The sequence below is a fragment of the Dromaius novaehollandiae genome, chromosome 2 (genome assembly GCF_036370855.1).
Source record: "Dromaius novaehollandiae isolate bDroNov1 chromosome 2, bDroNov1.hap1, whole genome shotgun sequence".
NCBI lineage: Eukaryota > Metazoa > Chordata > Aves > Casuariiformes > Dromaiidae > Dromaius > Dromaius novaehollandiae.
Window position 1 is genome coordinate 79,467,027 of NC_088099.1, and position 25,490 is coordinate 79,492,516.

Sequence of the window (25,490 nt, forward strand, 5' to 3'; positions counted from 1 at the left end):
CAAACTTCTGTGAAGAGATTGTACTCAGCTGTTTCAATGAGAGATTTCTTGTTGCATAGTGTTAGTCTGACAAGTGTTCGCTTTTAATAATTAGCAACTGTTCTGTGCCACAGCTGCATCCAAGAATTGATGCCAGAAGAGCTGATGAAAACCTTGGAATGCTTCTCATAGAATTTTTTGAACTCTATGGAAGGAATTTTAATTACTTGAAGACTGGTATTAGAATAAAAAATGGAGGTGCCTATATTGCCAAAGAAGAAATCATGAAAGTCATGACCAATGGATACAGACCATCCATGTTATGTATTGAAGATCCTCTCCTGCCTGGTAAGACTGTACATTTCTTGCAGTTTTCTGGAGCTCTGGCTCAACTCGTGCCATATTAGAGTCCCTAAAGTCTGTTGTATGAGTTGGGAAGTTGCACTGGGGAAAGAGTACTTCTGGTGGTATGGTAGAGTTATGGAGATAGGTTAATGGATAAGGAACTGAAATCCCCCAAGATTCATAGCTTCAGTAATTTTGATTGCACACATACAGTGTAGATATATAGAAATGCAGAAATGTATGAGTGTATAGTAAGGTTCTCCTAATAGTGCTGAGGGGCAGGGAGGAAAGGGGTCCAGGAAATCCTGGAAGGGAATTGCCAGAACTCCATTCTTCATTATGAGAGAATGAGAAAGGAGCGTGTAGCTTTTCCCGCCACTGTCTACAGAACAGTGCCATTCTTCAGTTAAATTGTCCTATATGGGAAAGAAAAGCCTCAAATGAATTACCTTCCTACAGGACAGTACATCAGAGACTGCATAAATGTGAACTCATAGTCAGGAGTGTGGAGCAAGGGAGAGGCTGCAATTATGATGTTGGTATGAAGGTCTGACTTGTGCAAATGGCTTTTGCACTGCACAGGCACCTCTGTAGAATGTCCATTTTAGTTGCATGTACTTTTGGAAGTAATCAACTCCAATATTTTTTTGCCTTTAAGATTTCATTTTCATTCAGTAACCTTCAAAATAATCAAGATTAATTCTGGCTGAACTCCTGAAAACATTCCAGCTAATATTCAGTTTGGATTCTATTTAGACTATAACAAGTAACTGGAATTCCAAAACAGCTTTTTAACGAAGTAAATATTCAGTTACTTTGGACTTCAGCATTAATATTTCTAGAATGTAATTGGCACTCAAACTCCTTTATACTGTCACATCTTGTGGGTAGGCTGCTTATGTGTAGCACTTCTAAAGCAAATACCATGGATCAGGAGCTAAGTTTGACTCCTTTCTATATACTCGGTGTGCTAAATGTCCATACTTCTCTAGAACAGGTTGCAAGCTTAGATACTCATTTTTCTAACAATCTCTCTGATATGTAGCTCTGAGATTCTTTGTGTCCATCGCAATTCTTATGCAAGTCTTGCACTTGAGCAGGCAGAAGTGTGATTATGCAGAACTTTTTCACAGTGTTTTTGAGGTTTTATTCAGTAACTGTGTACTTACTTGCCTGAAGATCCATTTCAGTAGCAGCATGAGCCACATTTCTCTAAGATGAAGAACAGTTACTGTGTCTTCCAGTTTTCTTTCTTCCTGTCTGCTAGCTGAGGACTAAAAAAGAAGAGTTTATATGTACTGTAGAATGTTTTGATCATTACTAATAGTCAAATTTTAGAAATTTTTCTTTCTTCCATTGACTCTTTGAAATGAAATGGCAAGTCCAGTAAGGGCTTTGAACTGTTCCTTTAGCATAAATCTTGAAGAAGCAAAGAACTCTGGAAGAAGGATCCTGTTTTTATGCTCTGAGTTGTTAAGAACTAGGTTTCAGATGAGGTTCTGCAGACTGAGATAGTGGAATTCTTATAGGAGAAAACATTTTGGCAAGGCAAATGAAAGCTGATAATAACTTGAAATAAGTCATTTGGAGAGCATGTCCTAAAGGATGTCATCTGGCAGCTGCCTTAGAGCTCAGAACTTCCCTGATGGAACTAGGAGGAAAATTGTTTAGCAGATATGGGATGGCTCTTTGAATCAGATCTCAGAAATATAGCCTCCTTAGGTCTAGGCTTAATCGCATATCCTCACAGTGTCTAGAAGTGTCCATCAAGTTTATATATTTAATATCTAAAGTTCTAATAATTCGTTCAGTCTTGTTACTGTTTGAAAAAGTTCTTTGTATGGGAACACAAGGGTTCAGGTTCTTGTTCAGCTGACAAATCATAATCTCTGTGGTCATGTCATCTTGGTGTCTAATCCCACGAGGCTTAGTACTACTACTGAAGAGGAGATGGGAACAAGTTTTTGGGTAAAGGGACAGCTGTTGCTGTCCTTATTTAAATTAGCCTAAGCTGCTGTAGATTTTTTTCCTTCAGAAACCTATTTCTTTGTGCTCTACATGCACCAGTTTTTAACCTTTCTTTGGGGTCCTTCTTAGCCTGTTCCCAGCTTTCTCAAATTCTGGTTAAGCCTTGGAAGAAGACTTCAAAAGATGACTTAGTCCTGAAAACAGAGACAAAATACAGGGATGAAAGAAAAAACAAAACAGCATTTCTATTTCTCAAGATTATCGAAGTAGTGTAAAAATGCCTACTATCACTATTTGCACAGGCTGTATGATACGGTGTGCTGAAAGGTATAGCTCATAGATAGCTTTAGAAAGTCTTACAGAGGACAGGGTTAAATTTAGTGGGATTGGTTCCTCTAAGTCTAAGGACTGATATTTCTTCAGTGTGAAATGGTGATGTCTGGCTAACAGAAAAACTGCATCATCAGAAAGATAGGGTCCTTCAGTTCTAACTGCTCAGTGTGTTTTGTTAGTTCCTAATGCAGGATGTAACAGGCATCAGCCTGTTTGGATGCTGTTCTGGTCTCTGTGTTTTCCTTATACCAAATTCTTTTGGGTGCTGCAGGGTTTCCTCTGAGTTTCTCAAAGATTACTTACTGGGCACTAGAGGATTATAATCTGTGCTTTGAGAACAAAGATTCCAGGAAAGAGATCTGGAGTTTGCACTTTGAAGTAGGCAGGTTATGCTGAAATCTGTATGTAAGATGTCAAACTGCTCTACCCTGTGATATTTCTTAGGGTGCTGGTTTTGACCTGATCTAGATAGATATTCTAAGATTTTTTTTCCTTTCTTGAGTTAGTAGTGTCCTAGGACTAGGTAATGAGATGCAGATCTCTCCTTTGCAAAGAAGGAAATTTCTGTGACAATCTTGTAGCTGCCAGCATGTCAGCTTCTCAAGACAATTTTTTTGTTACGGGATGTGTAAAAGACATGGTGAAAGCATTAATTTAGGAGAATTGCTGAATCAATCACTTAGACTGTTACACTGAAGATACCTGTGTGTTCAGGGGAATGGATTGAAGCAGTGCAGAGGTTCATCATCTTCCAAGAGGTTCATGTGTGGAACTGGTCTTTCAGTGTACTGTCCTGGAAGACATAACTCTGGTTGCAGGTGACAAATCCTAAACCTGCGTTTGTGAGAGAAACTTTGCATTTATTCAGTGGACTGTTAGGGAAGACTGTTCCTTTACACTTTTTAGCTTTGAGCCTGGGGATTATCAAGGTCATATTTTCGATACTCAGAATTGGAATGATTTTGGTCTTGGTTCAGATTGGCAGCAAGAGTAATTAAGTCATAGCTAAAGACTTGCATCTTAATCTCCACTGTTCTTTTCATTAGAAAAGTGTTGTTCTTCATTCTGAATTGCTACAGGCACTAACAATAATTCTGAACGCTTGATTTCATATGGCTTCTTTGAAAAGGGACTGTTTAACTTACTGGCTCAGTTATGCTTAATGTAGCATATCAAGATGCAGAAGCAAGCAACAAGTAAGTAACTTAGTTTGAGGTGAACAGCAGCTATTGGGAGTATGTAGTCTAGCCTTAGTGGCTGCCCAAGAGTATTCATTATGGCTTTTCAATACCTGCTGTTTGTGATTAGAGCGTGCAAATGTATGCGTGTGTGTATAAAACATTTATAAAAATACAAAAATACATTGCGACTAGCAGCTGAGAGAGCTCCCAAATGTTGCAAATGTTGCAAAAAGGTATTTAGTGGGTAACAGCTTAAAACAAACAGATCTGCTTCTGTCCTTGCTCACTGTCTTACCTTTACTTTTCCAGGCCATGTTTTAAAATTACTTCAGGTTATGGAAGACTGCTTAACTGAGTGATAATACCGATAGCTACTCTTGGAAATCTTAGACATGCTCCTTCAGGAATGAAGGCTTATGCTGCAATAAAAAGAATGAGTGTTGAATTATCTGTGAAGTTGTGCACGATTGTTATCTGGTAACACTGAGGAATGAAGTCTTTACAAATTTTTTTTAAGAGTAAAAGCATCTGAGTACATGCTTTAACTGATCAATCTGTAGATTCTGACTGTGATGAATGAAAGAAAGACTTGGGTATTTAAAATGTGATCTGCTGATGAGAATGATCTCTCAAAGAAAAATTACTTTTTTCTTTTTTAAATTCAGGACAACATACGTGAGTATGTGATCTTCTGGCTGCTTTAATATGCTGCTTTGTTGGTTGGGTATAGTCACACCTACACAGACTTGACTGGTACAGCTCATAGTAGCTAGCATAGTAGCTTTGGCTGCATACCTGCTTTTTCAGCTGCAGTACAAGTCAGTGCAGAGTATGTAATTGAGTAAGACTGTTTATTTGGACATATTTATGAACTAATTACAGGTGCAGAACAGGGCAATCCAGGAACGTATGCATGCTATGGTATGGCTATCCTGCCTCTTTTCACATCTGCTTCAGTCAAGACTAATACACAACTTCATTAGTGGTTTAAACTAAGCTGCCTGAGTTTGCTGTAAATGGATTAGGGAAGGCTCATGATTCCTTTTGCCGGCAGAGCAGTGGAGGTGGCAACCACTGTCAACAGGAGTCACCAACACTTTAGGGCAGCAGTGTCTTCGTTCGGTGTAGCTACTTGCAGGACACAGGTCAACCCTGTGTCAACAGTTGCCTTAGCACCAGATTAGACTAAACTGAGTGTGATTTGGTTGCACATATATTCTTAATTCTTGTTATATATATTTGGTGGTAGATACAATTGCATGTGGTCAACCACTTTGTATATATTATTTCTCTTTCTGTATTGCTTCTTAGCTTTTTCTCCTTTGTATGTACCTTTAGCACTTAATAAAATGGAATGTAGCACTGTCACAGGACATTTATGCCGCTGGAAAACTGGTAGTGATAGCACCTCTGATTTCCTAGTAGAATTAACGTAATATTTTTGTGTTTTGATTTCTTGACCACTGAAATATCTTGGTCTCTCTTCAGCTAGCTTTGGACTAAGTACTGTGGAAAGTCCGTTACCTATTTTCCTGTAGTGAGGCTTTGAACTTAACTTCAGTATGCTTCTTCCCAGATCTGCTTTTCCAGGCTAACAATGGTCTCTACTTCTACTTCAGGATAGAGTCTAACTACAAATATCCCTTATAGAGAGAGGTAGGGGCAGATTACACTTCTCTAATTTTGAGTCCAGTAGCTGCTGGCTACTGCAGGAGTACCTTAAGAACAAGATACTTGGTTACTTCAGTAAGCATTAACTCTTCATTGTTTTTTATTTGACCATAAACACTACCAAAGAAATCCTGTGTTCCCAAAATGCTCTTATATTCCCAATCTGTTTTCATTGATTTATGCTTTCCTGTTAAAATGACGTTATGTTTGGAGAAGCTTGAAAGACTAAAATGTGTTGTCAAGTAGTAAAGCCAAGGTTGTGTGTGTGGTTTCTTTGTTTTTGTTTTCTCCTGGATGGTGGACTTGGGAATGTTTATCTATAATTGTGTGCTGGGCAAAAATAATTCAGCAAATGAAGGGTTCCCTTAAAGTCAACATCAGCCTAATTAGATTTAAACTAGTGACCTCCATCCTTTCCCTGTCAATCTTCAAAGATAATTTTTCATTAAAACCTGTTCATGGGCCCTGATTTTATAAGTTTTATGGTTTGCCCCTTTCCATTGGTCTTGTGGAATTTTAGGTGTCATCATGAAGGAACGGAGCTTTTTACTCTAAGCAGCTTTCTACCCACTCAAGATCTAGTCTGTATTTCAGACATGCAGTTTGAAGAAAGTTGTTTTTAATTGTCTCTTAATTTAAGTGGTGACAGTGAACAGTTGGTGTCTGGTGCCAAATATATTTAGGAAAAAAAGCCCAAATGGTTATTGTTGCTGGTACCAGCAAGATCTTTCTAAGTGCCAAATGGAAGACTGATGCCTGTACGTTGTCACTAATATAGAAGCTTTAGAAAGTTCTTAACTTCTCTAGTTCCTCACACCTGTTACTGAGTCTGGAAGGAGTTCTGCTATACTTACCGTTCATGTTTAAAGAGTGGCAGTCAAAGTGCCACTAACTTAAACAAAAAAAAAATACAAGCTTTTGGAATCCTGTGAGGTTCTTTTTTTAAACTAATTGTTTTTTTCTGGGAGATAAATAATCCATATGAGGTGGGTTATTAGTCTGTAGTACTGATAAGCTTAAGTAGGGGTTGTTGTAAGTATAGCTGGCCCTATGAAGGTAACATACTTGCACAGGGGTAATTGAAAGCTGAATTTGGCCTACAGAAACTCTGCTGGTAAGTGCGACTTGATGCTTTAACGTAAACATGATAGGTTTTCCTTTAAAGAGATCAGCTAAAGCTCTTTTATAGCTGTCTTTTTTACATTCTGTTTCTTCCATGTTGTGGTACAATAGCATTTTACAAGTGCTAAGTTGAATGCATACTGTTAAGCCTGATTCTGAAAGTTAGCTTCCTTTATTTAGACAGGCACACTTAGTTGTTCCTGCTATGAGCAGAATGGGCTGACACCTTTAAACAGTCAGAGTTAAGCTGTATTGTTAAAGCTTCTGAGCTTTCAGTATGAATATTTTTCTGGTTACTGGTATTAAAAAAAGAAAAAAACAAAAAAACCTTGACCTGATGACTGTCACATTATTACAGGAAACGACGTTGGCAGAAGTTCTTACGGTGCCATGCAAGTGAAACAAGTTTTTGATTATGCCTACATTGTTCTTAGCCATGCAGTATCACCACTTGCAAGATCATATCCAAATAGAGATTCTGAGAGGTAATTAGTCCACTTTTTGAATATCCATTTGTCTATTTAATCAATTAGGAATGTTTGGATCTTTTCAATAAAAAGAATATTGCTGTTTATTGTTTAACTGCAGCTGTACTGAAATTTTCCCAGAGATTTGGGCTGGCCCAATGCTATAAGAACGTAATACCTTAGTGTGCACAGAGATGGAGGCAGCCTGATAAAAACCAGGATGAGTTCAATGTAATGTTTTCTTAGTGTAGAAGGGAGCCAGATGATGTACTGGTCTTTCCTCAAACATTCTGCTTAAAATGCTTCAAAGGAAGGACTACTGGTCTTATGCTTGGTATGATATGTTTGTGTACTGGAGTAGAAAGAAACAGCAAGTGAACAATAGTTTGTTTAGACTTAAAACCAGACAAGCAAGGCTAGAAATTTGCTTAGTTCTTTAATGTGCTCCCATAAGTGTTTAAAAAAGGCTTTATTTGTAATTAAGCTATTAGAAAAATCAGTTCAGTTTGGCCATAACTTTGAAAATGCCATTTAAAAGTTACCGTACTTGTAGATGTGTGATTTTCTTGATGCAGTTCTTACTGTCTTTCGTAGAAGTACTGGACAGCTAAGAAGTGCTTTTTAAGCTCATGCCTTTATAAACTTTTTCTTTGCAAAAGGGAGGAGAAAGAAAATAAAGGCATATCACACTTTCAGTCATGTATCTGCTCCATTATGTGCTATTCAGTTCTAATCCTCAGTACAAATTGGGGCTAGATCAGAGGATGCCTCTCCCCTAGGACTTCCTAGAATCCCAGTGGTATTTTGAACCCCCCAGCTAATTACAGAAAGGAGTGACTGTAACAAGGTGCATCTAGATATGATTCTAACTCTTATTAAAGCTGTTAACATTCAATGTTGAATGTAACCAAAAGGAAAAATAGTTTTGCTATAGTACCTTTACCACAAGGTGCATCCAGTCTCTTCACTTCTGGATTTAAAACTGACAGTACTTGTAGTGCTTGTGAGTCTCTAGGTTTTCTGTGGTGTTAAATTCACAAAGGCTGTGATTGCACATTTAACCATGACAGATAGGAAGAGTGGTGTGTAGAGTCACACACTGACATTTGAGACCCTGCTGTTTTAAGGTAACTTAAAGGTGTATCTGCAAAACTTGTACTAGATGAGTTTCTCATTTGCAAAATGGAATTTGTATTTCATTCTCATGTAAGTATGGATAGAACAATTTAGAGATTCCTGAAGTTTTGTTTGTGTCTTGGGTCTTGGCTTTCATTAACTTCTCTGAGCTGTGAGGTTTCCAAAGGATATAGTTATTCTCTTACAGGATACCTGTATTTATACTACAGACATTAAAAAGTGTGTGTGTTTGTAAAGATATTTAATGCAAGCCACAGATGTCATCAACATCAGCAGTTCATATGTACACTTCTACTTATTTTATTTTGGGAAATGCTTGAATTTTGTCATGAGTTCTGCAAACCTGTGGAGAAGTCCCAGCAGCAGTGTTCAGGTGTGGTAGGTCTGACTTGTCTTTCCTCTAGTTCTGTGCCAGTGAAGACTGTCTCAAAACCAGTTGCATTTGTGACTTGCCATTGTGTTGGAGGGAGTGATATCGTAAGAGGAGCAACATTGCACAAAGTCCTGTATGTGATTCATCCCACCCAGCACCAGCCTTGTCAACAGCTGAGGATCTGTAGGTGGATGATACACTGTTTGGGACCATGTTTGTTGCAAAAGCTCAACAGCAGTCCATGTTCAGTCTCAGTTCTTAGTTAAATGTGACGTGCTTGGGCATTCCGGGTGTATTTCAGATCCTTCTGCTGCTTGTTAGGTAGAGTGGTCCAGACTCTGTGCACAGACTCTTTTGATGGCCTGAACTAAAGCCTGAACTGTCCAGGAGCCCTTCATCCTGATCCATTTTTCCTTTTCTGGGCTTGTTGCTGATAGGTTAAGCTGTAAGCAGTGTGCTCCCTTTAGGAGCAGTGACTTGCTTTAGCTGTCTGATATTCTACTAGAAGACAATAAAAACTAAGTGAAGAGCATTTGAAAGGGTAGAGCTTGCAAGAAGCTGAATTCCTCATGCTGACTTGAGTTTGTTCGATTTTTGTCAAAATTCAGTCTAGCTTTCCCCTAAATGTGAAGATTTGTTCTTGGAATGGCTATTGGATTTGAGTTCATATCAACTCTTTTCCTGGAAAACTTCTCTACTGCTTGTCTAGATATAATTAAATCCTCTGTAGCTTACAAATCTTTCTTGGTAGTTGTAATTATTGCACTTTTCCAGGGTCAGCCCAACTCAAATGGGCACAAGCCTAAGGTAATTTAAGGCTTTCCAGTTCCCTCCTCTTCTATGTCTGATAATCCTCATGTCAAAAAAAATCAGGTTTTTTGGTCCTTCAGCACAGACCTTACTCTTGTCCATCTTCTATACCAATAAGACATACAGAATATTATGGGCAGATTGAAACCTGTTTCTCCAGCATCTTCATTGAAGCTTCTAAATATAATCTTTGAAAGTGTAATGGGTGTTGAAGGCATCTTGTCTGGACTTCTCAGTGTATTTTGGCTCATACTTACTGAGTGGAAACAGTACTCAATTGTGTCTTGGAGGTAATTGCTCAAAACTACCTGAATTACCTTAACACTATTTTATATGTACTGTACCTTGCCCATCCTTTTTCAGGAATGTCTCAGGAGAGGTTGGTAGTTCAGATTTTGCGAAAGTAAATGGATTCCTATCATCTTGGAAGGAGAGGTTTTACTGGCAGGAAGATGAAAGAGGAGACTGGCAATTCATTTTCAGTCTGTACAACCCATACATGAGATCAATTTTGGAGTTGTGACTTTAGCCAAAGTAATTGAAAATCACAAGACTTATTTCTTAGCATTTGAGGCCACAGGGACTCAGGGCCACAGAGTCTGCCTGTAAAGTAGTTATGAACAGGACACCTCCTGCTTAGGGTCAGTCACAGAATGTGCTTTAAACAACTTGGCCGTAGCCTGTCACTAGAAGAGTGTCTGTGTCATCTTAAATTAGCTAGCTAAAGAAGTCTGTAAGGAGTGATATTCTAAAGTTACAGTGACCATCTTTCCAATTATATTCTATTTCTCATTAAACCACAAAAAACTTTATCAGAAGTTATGCAGTAAACTTTAGTTCATTGATTCATTTTCTTTGATACTAGTAAACTGTCTGCTGTGGAGATCAACAGTGCTAATATATTAAGGTGCAACTTCGCTTTATACCTTGTATAGCTTAACTATCTGTGGGCAGCTGCTAGGAGCCACTTTCCTTCTTCTCAGTCCGCATATTCTGGACCTTTGCATTGGATCTGATTTAGTGATACTGCAATCAGAAGATGAGTCAGAAAAACTCTCTGGTCTATCTGAGAGCAAATTTAGCAACACACCCTTCTGGTTGTCATGTCAGCAAGCTGATCCAACTTGTGTTGTGGCTGCAGGATAGGCAGATCAAAAGTAAGAGAAGCAGTAGGAATTTACCTCTGGGGAAGATGAAGTGGTATCACGCCATTTGGCAGCTATAAGTTAAGCTGTCTTGGGTACAGATGCATCCTTGGGTTAATAAGTATGTTTGTAGCCCAGGATGTTGGCTTATTCAGTTCTATCATGTGGTTCAGGTATGAATATGTGCCCAGACTGCATCTCCAAACAGCTAGCACAATCATATTTGGGAGGGAGATGAGGTCGTAAGAAACTAGGAATGGAAGTCTGGTTCTGCTGCGATGTCTTTTCAATATAACTTTGAGTGCAATTCCCAGAATTCTAGATTGGTAACAAGTTTCTGATAACTGGAGCCAGATGATCACTTAAAATGATCTGAGTGGTGAAGCCTCTGAGGGAGAAGGACAGTTAGACCAACAGGCCAGAGTTCAGAGTTTGAGGAAGCCTTGGCTGGGCTTTGCTACTGTGTCTCTGGGATTGTAATTTATAGCTGATGACTTTCAAAGCAGCAATAGTCTTTACTATGTGTAAAGTGATTATTATTATTTTTTTTCTCCTCTTCTGTTCTAGGAAGCTGTTCGGTCTGGTTTTGGTGCACAGTTCACCTAATGGCCAGCAGGTCTGTATGTTAGGTTCAGGTTGCCCATGGCTGGCCAAAATAGTCTTGGGAGCTCTGGGAGCTGTCAAATGAAATATAAAATTTACCTACTAACTCTGCTGACACAGGGAGTAGAAATCTGAAAGAGTCCTTCCTCTAATTCACAACTTGAATGGTGGATGGCTGTCTCTAGAATGAATGTCCCTTGGGAGGTATCAGCAATATCAGCTTTTCTTACATAAAAGATATGTCTAGTTAAAAGTTCTAGATTTTTCTTATCTTTATGCTCAAGCAGATCCTTCTCAGGTGCTCTTTAGTCTGGTTTAGATTATATGGTCCTCTAAACACGAAGGAGGTGCTTCATGATTTCGGTTAAGGTCTACTTAGCTGTTATTTTGACTGTTCTTCCATGGATTTAATGTGTAGTGTTTGTTTTTTCTTTAAACTGCTCTTGCACTCTTTCATGTGGAGCTTGACTGGAGCTTTAGATATTTGGTCTCACTAAGTATGTCAGCAATTTGATCCTTTTAAGGGTGATCTTAAGGTATATTTTCATCTTAATTGTGCTGTAATGACAGCAAGAAAGTGTCCCTGTGACCTGAGGGCTTGCAAATAATCGGCATTAGGTTGACAGAAAAACTATGTGGTGTGTAAAACTGGAGTTTCTAAACTTTTATCATAAACTGATTATTAGGAGACTGGGTTATGCAGGTAGCTTATCCCTGTTCTTACTATGTGATAATACCTAGAGAAAAATCTTTAAGTAGGCCATCTTTCATAGGAGAACTGTCTGATTTTGTTAACCAGTTAACTTGGTATTTTTCCACCTCTTACAATTATCTTTATAAGATTGTTGGGAATGTCTCATATGTAGAAATCCTGCTGCAACCGGCCCCCCCCCCTCAAAAAAAAAAAAAAAAAAAAGTGTAGAATTCTCTAGTACTAAAGGCTGGGCAGATTAACTATCACTCTTTGTTCCTAAGCGTTTTCAGGGCTGAAAACCCTGAGATATAGGCACAATTTTAAAATGTTTATTTTGAGAAATATTCTGACCCCATGGATATGCTTGAGTCCCATACATATGACATCTGGCTCTTCAAGAGCGGTATCTGGTTTGATCACATTTACTTCTCTTTTCCTCTGCCCTGCTGTTTAAATATATGGCAGTGTAGACTTAATCACCTTTCAGTTTCTGATGTCTCATAGTGAATGTTTTTAATTTTGGTGTATGAGTAATAAACCTTCCTCCCTCTACCATCACCAAAAAGCAGAGTTTGGAGCTTTGATCTGCTCTGTGAAAGGAGCTAGTAAGAGAAGATTCCCAGGTTCCGCATGTGTAATTCTACCATAATTGTTGATGTAGCAGGAGTTTTGCTCCTTACACCTATTGACAGCAGACGTTTTTGTTGTACCAGCCTCCCAGGCTGATAAAAATGCCATCTTATGTCGTTCATTTTCCTTCTGGTATATGAAGGCATGACTGGTACTGGTTGCTTCTGGGAAAGTACTCCAGCAAGCTTTGAACTTGACAAGCTAACTCTGTCTCCTGAAGACTTTGTCATTCATTGTTCATTTTCTAATTCTAAGACCATTGCTGATAATAGCTGTAGAATCTATGGGTCATTCTGGAGTAAAAGCTCAAATCTTTCTGAAGACTTCCTTGGGTGAAACTTTCAGCTCCAAGATTTCTTTTTATCCCAGGGCTGAAGAGCCCAGCATTTGTATGTTTGAATTCCATACTGCAGTGCTGTCCTGGGAGCTGCAACTTCAAGGCCACAGCTGATTCTCTACAACATTTATCAATCTTGTCTTCATTCTGTCTCTTCTGGTTTTAAACACTTCCTTTCTGAGTTTGAGAAGTTGGAATTGCAGAGTGTTAAAACTGCTGTTTCATCATGGGCGAGTGCACTGACAAAATGCTATCCTCTCTTTTATTCTGTTCCTTTCCTAATGCTCTATTTAGCTTTTTGAGCTGTGCTTTTCAAAGAACTGCCTGCTATAACCCAGACCATTAGTTGCTGAATGGTGACAATCACTTCAAAGCTTTTAATTCTGCATGTGCAATTCAAGATTGTTTTCCAACATACACCACTTCATTTATCTGTATTAAGTAATAAAATGGCGGATGACATTCATTCTGTCCATGAGGTCCTTCTGCACCCATTGGATTCATAATTTAAGCAGTAGATGATACTATTTGGTCCCATATGTGCTTAAATGCTGGGCAGCTTTTTTCCATACTGACACAGTGGCATGTCTTTGAAGTTGGAAGTCTAAACATGGAGTATGTCGAATTTGATCTTGCAATGAGGTAATAATCCCTAACCTAGTAGGAGAATTACTGCTCCTTTTTAAAGTGTCACTACACAATTAGCTGATAAAGCTAGCCTAAGTACATTTATGCTACTGATGTCCTCCCTTCCCATTGTACACGTAAAAAAAAAAAAAGGAAAAAATTCCAGTAAAGGTATGTTGTACCTTTATGATGTGAAATAAAGAAGCTGACTAGAACTATTGAAGACTTTCAAAGCTAAAGTAGTATTACCTTTCTCCCAAGATGGTAGCTTTCCATGGTCCATCTTTTGTACAGTAGTCAGTCGTTCTTAAATCCTGATCATTGAGTAAATAGTAAGAATTTCAACAAACAGCCCTTGATGAAAGAAAAGACCAAAAGATAAACTCTCAGACAACTCCTGCTCAAGAAGACCTGCAATGCAAATGGCTGAATGTTGGGAAGGTGTGTTGGAAAACATTGCTCTGTACTTAACATTAGTCACTGTTCAACAGGACAAGGTGGGCTTTTTACCTGAACCAGTTTCCCTTATGAGTCATCTTAAATTCTAATTTATGCTGATTTTGGAGCCAGTCTGTTTCTTGTTTCCATTACCTCACGATCCATGGTACTTCCTTTATAACTGCAGGGATCTTAAACCTGTTAACTTGTCTTGTAAATCTATAAGCAAGGACCAGTGAAGGTCTCTCTTCAGCAGGAAGAGGAATTGGGGGTCCAAGATATTAACACATTCAGTTTATCCTATAGCTGTTCTAATCCAGATTTTGTGAAAAATATTTTTTTGTATGGAGAAATGCAAGAACCTGTAAAGTGCCCTATCAAGTACACTAGCATTTGCATGTGCATTCTTGATAGTTAAGATGCATTGTTTAGAAATACAGGATAAAAATGTTTTACCTATGTGTCAGTGCTTGCATATCAGTATGGCAGAAGGTAAGTAATACACTAATTTAAAAAAGTGTCTCTTCAGTGGCCCAAATGCTGCTATAAGCAAATGAAAGATCAGAAAAATTCTTTGGTTGTGGATAACTTGCACTGATTTTAACATAACTTGATTGCTTTTTGAAATGCTTGCAAATATGTAAACAAATGGCTTTGTTTAACAATTGAAATTTTTTTAGCACATTAGGTAGAATCATCAAAGTGACTCAAGAGGTGATTGACTACAGAGCCTGGATTAAAAAGAAGTGGGGGAACAAAATTAATTTATCACCTGAACTTGGTAGGTATGACAGAAATCTTTGAAATTAGTTTAAGCTTTCTTCTTGGACTTGGTGCAATTGAAAATATGTATGCCTTGAAATTAATCACTGGTTCAAGTATGCAGGCAAAACTTAAAGCAATTTGTTGCTTTCTAACCTAAGACTAGTTTTCTATGTTTAGCCTGTTTTTCACTTTGTTAGCTGGTTAAGCGGAAGTTTTTTAGGCTGCAAGATTCATGTGTTGATGCTCTGTGCTCTTAAAACGATACTCACGTCTTCTGTTAACAGACAACAGGTTGAAAATAAGAGACCAGATTGCTCCGTGCAGTGGAGAACAGCAGCAGAACAGAGACTCGCAACCACCTTACAACCAACACTTGGCTTTGTCGTTGGCTAGCACACAGCAGTTGTCCTCTGGGTCATCTGCCTCTTCTGTATCATCACTCTCCGGCAGTGACATTGTAAGATTTTTCTTTTAATGGGTTAAAAAGCTACTAAGAAGCAGATTTTACCATGCCTATCAAAGCGTCATAGCTAAAATAGCAGCACTTAATGTGATGACTGTCACTAAGCTGCTACAGCAAATTAGTAACTTCTCCTGCTCAGAAAATTTAAATTAAAAAAACCCCACTTTTTCATTGGATGAAATCTGTCTTAATTCCATCCTAAACCTTTGGTACCCTTAGTGGTGGTAATTAGACATAATAAACTATAAATCTCCAAGTCAACAGTAACTAATAAAACTAATCAGAAGAGTAGAAATATCTATTCATAAATACTTCCTCTATCAGGCAAAATCTCCTGTTGTCAAATTCCACTTCTCTTTTCCCACATCCCAAATTGATCATGAAAATCATAACTTGCTGTGGAGGTGAATAATACTCCTTGCTGTTTTCAGCCAAGCAGTAAGTCCATGTTTGAATGCCTGGAGGCACTCGTATGCAAAGTTTTGCTGTCGGCTTACACTTTAAAAGCGCAGATAGAATGTCTCTAACCTCCTGGAAGAGAAGGCTCTAGTCTCTTTAATTGTGTTTTCAGGCACTTCAAACTTTGTAGACATTTTGTTTTGATCTTGATTTAAATCAAGACAGAGTTGGGCAGAATAGATTATAAAGCACAAATTTACATTGCTTGGCATGACATGCTCATTTTAAATCTATTGAAGCATTCTATGCTGTAGGCACAGATATTCAGTGGAACAAGATGTAATATCCCGTTAAGGTACAATACTGAGCAGCAGTGGGTCATACCAAGAGATGTCTAAGTATTTGTTTCTTGACTGTTTTCAAAAGCTGGTCAAACATGGAAGTAAAAGTTGGATTGTGTTTAATAAAAACGAAATAATCACAGGCAAACAGTGGAGGAACAAATGCATTCATTATATACCTTCTGCTTACTTTCTGTAATTCCTTAATGCTGCTGGATGTTCTGTGTTGAATTTTTCTCTCACTCCACCTCCAGTGAATATAGTAAATGCTTTAGTTGCACCCATCTGGCTAGTGAAAAAAGCACAGCATGTCGCTTGCCAGTGATACTACTAGGCATGCTCGTGTTTTGAGTATGTCAGTGAGTTGGTTATTGCTGTAAGATTGAGTTTTGAGAAAATGCAAATGTTTCCTTAATATCAAGCACTCCCAACCTAATGAGTAATTGGGACCTCCCCTTAGTCCCTTTGTGCTTAACACAAAGATGAAGTTTCATGATCTGATCTTTGCCTGACACCTGATCTCTGCCTGATGTCAGAAATTGATAAATGAAAAGCAGAAGGGAACTTCTGAGCAAGAAAGACTGCAATCAGTTATGACATCCACAAAGTAAATGGATGTGCTACCCTTTAGAGCAAAATTAAAAGCCTTATTCCCTTATACCTGTGGCAGGCCCTAGTCTAAGCCCTGGTCATTCATTGGTACTGTGTCCTTAGCAGACTGGCAGCACATTATCTTAATTTGCAATGGAATGGCAGGTTTCTGACAAGTTACTGATGAGTACATCTTATTGGCATTTGTATATGTGAGGCTGAACAACCTCTAGTTGAACAGTCCTGAGCTGTATCTGATTAAGGAAGAGAGAAACTTGTTCTGCTGGAGATAAGGAGGCTATCCACAGCATGGTCTGGGATAATACTATGTCCAGATTCCAGCAAGGGAACACTTATGTATGACAGTTGGTATTTGTGTCAAGGCTTCTAGTGATAAATGCTGTGTTAGCATCTTTCTTGCAGGCAGGTTTGCAGTGAACTTCAGTACCAGTTCCAGAACAAGGGAATACAGTGCAATTCGCCAGTGTAGAGGTGAATGTAGTGTTAGCTCTGAGTTTGTGAGAGGATTGTTCTTCATGGATGATTCTGTGTTCATTTGAAGGTAAATCTTCTGAATTCTTTGATATTAAAGATTGAAAGGAAGTTATGGATCACAAAAGCAGGAGACAGTGAAAGAAGATTCTAAATTGACAGTTTGATCCCTTATCAGTGCAAAGATTTTTTTCTTAATAGCAAAAAAAAAAAAAAAAATCCCTGTGATGTCAGCATAATTACCCTAGGCACAAGGTCTTCATCAAAACACTGTTTCTGGAGATATCCTGAATGCAGGATAACTATTCCTGTGTATCAGGTACGAGATGCCCTATAAAATCCCTCTGATACAACAGGGAGTATTTGCTTTTCTCTTCAGTGACAGTTTGCCTGGTAATGGCGTGATCAGCTGCACCTTGACCTTAGCAGGACCTGTCTGCCAATATAACAGAAATCTACTTCTTAGAATGTATACTGAGGGAGATAGACTTAGCTGTCTGTGGCTTCATGTGGCCAGACTGCCTCTCTCAACTTGAGTGCCTTATGGCAGTCAAATATTCCAGCCACCTGCTCTAGCACAGAGGTATTTATATTGTGATATCACTGTACACTGACAATAAATCTGGAAGCCCTTGCATATACTGATCAGTGTGTCCTGGATGAGATGTTGGCAATTAAGCATCCAAGCACTATCAAAGCAGGGAATCTTACTCACAGAGATCCTAGAATCTTTAGTAAAACCTGTAGTTCATGCAGTTTAGAGCTATTGGTTCTTACACAGTATGCTGTATGTTTCTTCTTAAGGATTTGCTTCCTTGAAGGTCATTTAGCATTACACATTTTGCCTTATATTCCATAAATATGGTTCAGCAGCTGAATAGACAAGGCTCTCAATGTCTTGGATATATGGGTGATTCTGAGATAGCAGTGGTTATAGATCTGTTCCAGCATCAGAAAAATGGATGTCAGAATAGACCAGAAAAAGGAGCAGGTTTTTTTGGAGGCTGGATTGGCATAAACCAGTGCTAACATTTAGAAATCAGTCAGTCTCTTAACTTATGTATGTTTACATATTCAGAAAAATAAAGTGTAGGGATATGACAGCTTCCAGGTAACTATCCTGATTTTTTTCCTTTGTTCCTACTACTGCTTTCCTTCCTTCAGAAACCTACTCATGGTAGCCTTTCTAAGATGCAGTCTTGTGTACCATGGAGGAACAAGAGAACTGCTTCCTTCAAGGATAGCATTCCCTCTCTCCTCACTTACTCTAGATGTATATGCTTTTCCTTAGTACATTGCCTCGGATTCAGGTGGAGGATTGCTTCCATCTCTGCAGGTCCAGAACTAGTTTGCAGGAGGACATGCTTCTGGGCCACTGTCTACACAGCTCAAAACAAAGAATGGTATCTAATGAGACTAAATCATAATTTATACAAAAGGTACTGTTTTATGGGTTTTCCAGGACAACAAAGCTATTTACAAAAAGCCTTATGATAGCACTGGCTGACTGAAGAAACTGTGCTGTTTTTCATGATAGGTGTCTATCAAACTGCAAAATCTGTCACAAAAGTTTTTTGTAACATCCAACGAATTTCATGGCAAAGACTGCTAGAATAGAAGAATCTGTTTTCTGACATCTGTCACATCATTAGTATGATAACAGCTGCTCAGTTTATGGATTTGTCTTACTAGTCTGTACGCATCACTACAGAGCTCTCACTATCTCAGTGGTGCTTTTAATCTACTTCCTTGTAAAATACTGAGTACTAAAGTTCCCATCTTGTTGCCTCAGCTCCGTGAAGAGCTATATTTTCATCAGCAACATAAGTATTAGTGATGGACTCATCAGGAGCAAACTGAGGAACACCCTGGGAATGGACATATGGATACAAGGAATCTGGTTACAAGAACATACCTGACTGCACATAAATTTCTCTCCAGTCTGTAGCTACCAAACTAATCTATGCAGTATGTCTTTTCTCAGTGCAGTATTCTGCTGTGCAGATATTTAAAATGCCATATGCTGCCCTAACAGAAAGGCAGCATGTGTTCTCCACTCACTCATTCCCACAGGTAAGTAACCAAGCAGGCTACTGATTCACTTTGAAAAATACTACATACTCTCACAGTTGTTAGTGATCCACCAAATACTGGAGTGGATAATGTTGCTGGATGTACATATTTCTTCCTTTGTGGGAGATGCTTGATAAATATCTTTGTCATCGTTGTCAAGGACAATGCAAAGTATGTGAGTTTTTTATTCCACAGGAACAGAAGTCAAACTGTTCCCGCATAGGACATAAACCTTTGGTATTAATAAGTCTCACTGTAACCTTCTTATTAAGTTTAGTGATTGCTATGGGAATCTGAAACCACATGAAATGAGCTATGTTCGCCCTCAGCTCATTTGTGGCTAGTTGCAGATGTTAGGCTAAGAACCTAAGCAAAGACCAAATCCCTCCTAGGATTGCTTTTTTCCTGGGTGTTTTTCCATCCAGGACTTGCGCTGTGCAACTGATGGACCTGGATTTCTGGCTGCTTAAGCATTGTGGAAGACTGCTTTTTTATTAGCTTGGGAAATCCTAGAGCAGTGCCAGAGAAGCAAGTGCCTGATAAAACCATCTCTGCCAAGTGAGAACAGTTATGGATGTGTGGGGTTTTTTTCCCCTCTCTTTTTTCTTCCTAGTCTTCTTGTGGTCGGATATAATTCCTGCTGGTAAATATGCTCTGCAGTTTTGCTGCTGTTGTGCCAAACAAAGCTTAGCGTTTTACATGACAATGGTAGCTGCATATCAGTTACTAATGCAATTCCTCATAAAGTTTTGAAGCTTTTTTGAGATCTATGCATACTTAATGTCAGAGATCCAGTACAGAACATCAAAGTTGTCTGTTAGAAGTCTGGGTTTAAGAAATTTCATACAACTTCTTACCTCAGTCTTTCTGGTGATAACTTTCTTTGGTGGGCTTGTATGGCAAAATTACTTCATGAAGGATTTTGAATTCTCAGGACCATACAGTCATGTCAAAGTACTGTTTGTGTAGATTTAATTTGGAGAAGAACACACAAACCTTTCTTCTATCTAACTTTATTAGTATTTACAGTATGTTCTTTCAGACCATTCTTAATTTTTACCTATAGCTATAGCTGTTTAGGCTTTATAAAAGGTTTTATCAGAATGTCACTGCTTGATCTGCCCACCATACTACTACTGTCGGTTAGGGGATATCCCTACCAGTACCTTTAGTGTTTCATGAAACAAGTCCCCTGTTTCCCTGGCCCCCAACACACAGACACCTTCTTCAAGTATTAGGTACTCAGTACTTGGATTGGGTGCTAATATTGTGAGTGGTCATAAATATGACTGGTTAAAAATGGATACTTTGTAATAACTACAATAAACGCTATGTCGAGCTCAAGTATTAGGCCACAATTACTGCAGAGCAAGTAACTGTTTCAAAAGTCAATGCAGATCTTATATGCTATCAACAGGATGATAGAAATACAATCTGCCCTTTCTTCTGATTAGCCAAAGATTGTGAATTTTAGCTTATTAGTAAAGCTGTTGTATTTCTCAATGCACAATGGGGAGTATATGACCCTGTTTTGATAAATGTTGCTTTTTAAGGGGTTGAATTTGCAAGTGTAAGGCATGTACTTATCTGCAGTAAGGGACAGACACTGACAGCATTTCAGAACAGTTCCTGTAACAGCTGCTCTTGTAATCTTGTTGAATCTGTTTAATGACTACAATTAATTTTTACAATTCCAGATTAAAATATGTTGGGGGGGGGGGAAGGGGATGGCACAACAAAATTCTCGGAGACAGTCTGATAGCAAGAGCTATGCAGATAAGCTTGTCTACCTTTCTTTTCACTTGTCTGAGTATTCATGTGTCCTAATGAAAGTAACCATTCATATGGATAGCTGATTGTCCATTTTTATCTAGAACATGAAAGCAGCTTCTGTATCTTACTCTCCTTTCCCATCCCTGAACAAATCAAGGGAGGCAAGTGCTGTAAAAAGTAGACCTCTCAAACTTTAGTCTTTAATGAAAGATGCAAGTGCTGACTTGCAGCCAGATTGTCTCCAAATAAAGCTGTGGGCAACCCTGAACACAAATAACCTGAAACTACTGGGGGGAAAAAAAGCACTTGACTTTTGTTTTGGTGCATTTACGAATTTAACCCCCAAATCCTTTAAAACTTATATCTTTTTTTCTATTCTTGTTATGCAGATTGCTCGCACCTTTTCTGGATCAGAGGAGAACAGATTTTTTCAGTGCTACTCTTCCTTTTTTATTTTATTTTATCACCATATAGTTCCACATCTTGTTTTTGTTATTTTAACCCCTATTCTCTCATTGTGTGCTGCTTTGTATTGTCTCATGCTCCCCTTCAGTAGTTCTGTCTCAAAATCAGCTGTATGAGCAGTTTATTACTATATCCACTTGAAATAAGAGTACATTTCCACAAAGCTATAGGGGAGACAATTTAGAACCCCAAATTATAAAGACATTTTATTTAATAACCAGTGGATCTAAACAGAAAAGGGTGTAGAGGGAATGTGTGAATCAGCAAGTAAAGTTAGATTTGATTACTGTTCTGTCAGTGAGGTAAAGAGAAGCACATGCTATTCTCCCGCCAAAACTGAGATCAGTACTTTCTGATGCCATTTGCTAGTTCTACTTTTGCCATATCTTAAGATTAACACATTAACACCCCCTAAAACAGTGTCTAAGTCATTTTAGGATGGAAGAAAACCTAAAGTGAATGCTTATGTTGTTTTGATATGGTATGTGTTCAGCTTGCATAATAAGTAGTCCTATAAATTAGTACTGAATTTGAAAAACATTTTAATTGTACAACTTGAAATGTTATCATACTCTCAACAGTACAGGTCAGTCTAAACCCCCTGTGAAATGAAAGTTTTAGGGGCGATGGAAAAGATTTGAAAAGAAACTTCCTGGATTTTTTCTTAAATATAAGATGGTTTATCTAAAATACAATGAGTATTGATCTTAAAACAGCAACCAAAAGCCCATGGTTAGGCTTGGCAGAAGATTAACATGGTGATATTAAAGGGGCACTTTGCTTGTACTAAATTGTCATAGATGCTAATTAGATTACCTTTTTGTCTTTCTATAAAACAAACACTAATACTTCTGGAGGATGGATACTTTTCAGTCTGCCTGCTTGCTTATCCTATTTCTGTTGTTTCGCTTAACTCTTTTTTTTTTTACCGCAAAGACCAAGGTATTTTTCTTTTGTAAAAACAATTTACTTTCAGGCACAAAAACCCAACCAGTTGCATATTATTCAAGACTTGTATTATTTATAAGCTGGCAAATGGAAATGGTGCAACTGTATTGATGCCTATCAAATTCACTATCTTATGACCTGCCACACACAAATTTTGATCCTTTCTACTCTGCTGCACTAATTATTAAAGTTATGGCTCCACCTACCAAAAAGGAAAATGGTACAACCTGATGTAAATGAAATGGGATGAGGGTGTGGAATCCACAAAATCACCTTGGAAGAATGTGGATTTGTCAAGCAGAGTTAAATTCCCTGACTAAAACTATCCATGTGGGAGTATGCATTGAGGTTCTACTCCTGTGCATGGCCCTGAACTTCTAGGAAAAGTCCAAAGTTTTCTTCTTGCTGTCTAAGAGGTGTGGTTTTACACTGCTACTAAGCCAATCCTATGAAATGATTCTGCTCTTGCTTTTCTGCACTGATGTTCACCTAACTCTATGTATGGTAAGCTGATTCTGAAGTTAACTGACAAAAAAAGGGATTGCTATTTCTGTTTAGTTCTATGAATTAGCTCATCACAATGTCAAATGCTGCCACTGGTACGACAGAGGAGGCAAGAGTGGCTGGCAGTAGCTAGTTACTAGATCAGTCCAGTAGTTGTAATGTTATCACACACTGAGAAGAGCATGTGAAAATTCTGTATGCTGGAAAGTGTTAACTATAAGCACCAATTTTCTCACTATTTTCAGTTCTTTGCTTTCAAAAAATAGAACACAGCTTTTATTGAAGCAACTGTTGTTCTCTGACAACTTCTAGCTCCTGTATGTTGTTGGAAGGAAGAAATCTAGTTGTGTAATTAGTGGGAGAAGGTCGGAGAATGGAAACAATATGAAGCTTTCTGCCAAGACCCCTGCAGTTCATTCTTGAGGAAAAAAATCTGCTATGTGAGCAAGAAATTTGCATTTTACTGCTGCGTTTGATTTCTGAATACTGACTTCTAGGATAATTACAGATTCTGTAGTTTTTCTGAGCTTGTGTAGTGTTTCAAGATTGCACATGGCACTTAGTAATTCTGTCTAGAAGACCAAGCAAGATTTAATCCCTCAGCACAGGCAGCCCATCTGAAAATCCGTGTTTAGGTTAGACTCAGTTTTCACTGAGGTTAATCTTTGTTTGAGGAAGAAAGGTACTGCTGTCCTTAAGAAATGAGTTTTGATGCTAACAAGAAGTTAGCCAATCATCTTCAAGCAGTAATCCCATTAGCAGTCCAGGATCACCTCTAAAGAAGGATACTTTGAGACATGCCTCAGGAAATCAGCATTGAGGCAAAAAGATGAACATACCTCCTGCAAAATTATAATGAAGTGACACAAGATTCCATGTGGTGAGGTTTATCTAGTCTCAGTAAAACTGTGTGAATCCCTTTCCCATTTGCCATGATGACCTAAGCAGTTGACTTCTTGCTGCACAGAGAGTTTGGAAGTCTAAAACAGGAAGTGTTTCATCTGGGTAGCTATGTGAATCTTCAATGGTTCTAATCCTATCTAAGCAAAAGAAAGGAGAGATTCTTGAGTGAGGGGAAAGAGTAAAACTATTGTTCAGTCAGATTTGAGATTTCCTTCCCATCTGTCTGCTCGTGGTTACTATGAGCATGCCCTCTCTCTCTCAAGTCATCTCTTCAAACAGATGACTGCCTAACTTTATTTCATCCTGTTTTGTAACTTTTCTTATAATTGCATGACCAATGCTGTCTAAAGAAATCTAATCTTAGAACTAGGCTCTTGTCTGTATCTGACTTATCCTGCCTAATGAATATTAGAATGTAGCAGTTTCATCTTCATAGAGACCTTTCTTTTTCAGCTGCTAATATTGTAGGATGAGGCAAAGGAGAAAACTATGTTGTCCAAGTAGGCTGCTTTGCATGTGCCTACAGCTGAGCATAGTTGCGTAATCACTGCTACTGCTCATGGAATGTGTTTATAACAATAAACATTTGATCTTAAGGTCCTTCATGCTTTGTCTTCTGTTACCAGTATGGTCTGTCTTTAGTGAATTCTTCCTGCAAATATCTGAAACTGCTTCACAAATGTATACTGTAACCCTTTCCACTAGTTGAGAGGGGGTAGGAGGTGCTCCTTTTTGCCTTTCGTTCTATAACTTATTCTTTAGTGAGCACAAGTTTATATGGGCCATTAAAGAAATGATCATTTTAGAACTGATGGGCTTATTCTAAGGGCTGTTTCTACTGTGGGAATTCACTTTGCTTGGAATGAAAGTTTTGCTTCCTAGTGTTTCATTGCTTAGGCTGTTTAGTCAATCTCTCTTGAACAATCTTCTCCTTGCCCAAGAAAAATGCTTTAAAATATTTTGTTTCCATTAAAGTTTGCTTGATTTGAGTGAAGAGTTTTTGCTTCCAGGCAATTAAATCTTTAAAGAGAGAACAGTAGACTATTTCAATGATAATTTAACAGTAAAGATCACTGACCTGAGCCAAAATATCTTTTAATTTGGTAACTCCTGAACTACCAGTAGCTGGTTGGGCTGGTCCGTCTTAAATCTGTTGGCCAAGCCGCATCTCTTGCTGTTTCTTGAGACAGATAGGAATAGGGAAAAAAGCTTAGGATAGGTTTCAGATAGAAAATAAATATTCTTTTTTTCATTAATTTCAAGTTCAGATTTTGAAATTCAGAAGGAAGGAGGGGGAAAACACCTGTAAAATGTAGAGAAACCTACCTTTCTATTGCCATTGTTTTATGGCTTAAAAATAAGTTTAGTTCTACAAGGTCTGCGTTCAGAGTTGTTTTAAAAGGCTATAACTTGCTTTGCGACTATTTTGACTTAAAGAATCGCACATTTAAAAATTGAGGCAGTCAGTTGAGTGCTTTTAGACTTCAGTAATTCCTATAAACCCCTGGATCTATGCTTGCCTCCTTGTTTGTCTGTTAAGTGCTCCATGCACCGCTGTGTTAACATCACCAATGTTACTTGCTGCTTCTGATGCATCTCTAATTGCTGTTGCCCCTGGGCTGGGAGGAGGAATATGGAAAGCAAATTCATAATACAAATTCCATTACAGTACTTCTTTCTGTAATCCTACATCATTCTTGCTCCCCTGATGAATTATCACTCAAGTTTCCCATGTAAAGTGATAAGAACAGAAGTCTTAACTAGCAGAGAATTGAGTAATTGGTGCTTATATACTAGTCTTGACTGGCAGACCATCTCCTTGTTTCTTGGTAGGTGGAGCCCTAACTTTGCTGTTGCTGGGTAGAATGGGAGAAGACAATAACAATTACAGTGAGTAACTTTAGTGTACAGAT

At 38.3% G+C, this 25,490-nt stretch overlaps 1 protein-coding gene across 6 annotated transcripts in view; it reads left to right on the top strand.

Annotated features, from left to right (window-relative positions):
- TENT4A (terminal nucleotidyltransferase 4A) overlaps positions 1 to 25,490 on the top strand; it is a 63,272-nt gene that overhangs the window by 23,875 nt on the left and 13,907 nt on the right. For 5 of the 6 annotated variants that reach the window (XM_064506822.1, XM_064506820.1, XM_064506821.1 and 2 more), the window contains exons 7-10: positions 114 to 327; positions 6,958 to 7,084; positions 14,541 to 14,641; positions 14,910 to 15,082. In XM_064506822.1, coding sequence (XP_064362892.1) covers positions 114 to 327; positions 6,958 to 7,084; positions 14,541 to 14,641; positions 14,910 to 15,082 — 615 coding nt within the window. Of the gene's footprint in view, positions 1 to 113; positions 328 to 6,957; positions 7,085 to 14,540; positions 14,642 to 14,909; positions 15,083 to 25,410; positions 25,468 to 25,490 lie in introns of all 6 variants that reach the window. The other variant, XM_064506825.1, reaches the window with a different exon arrangement.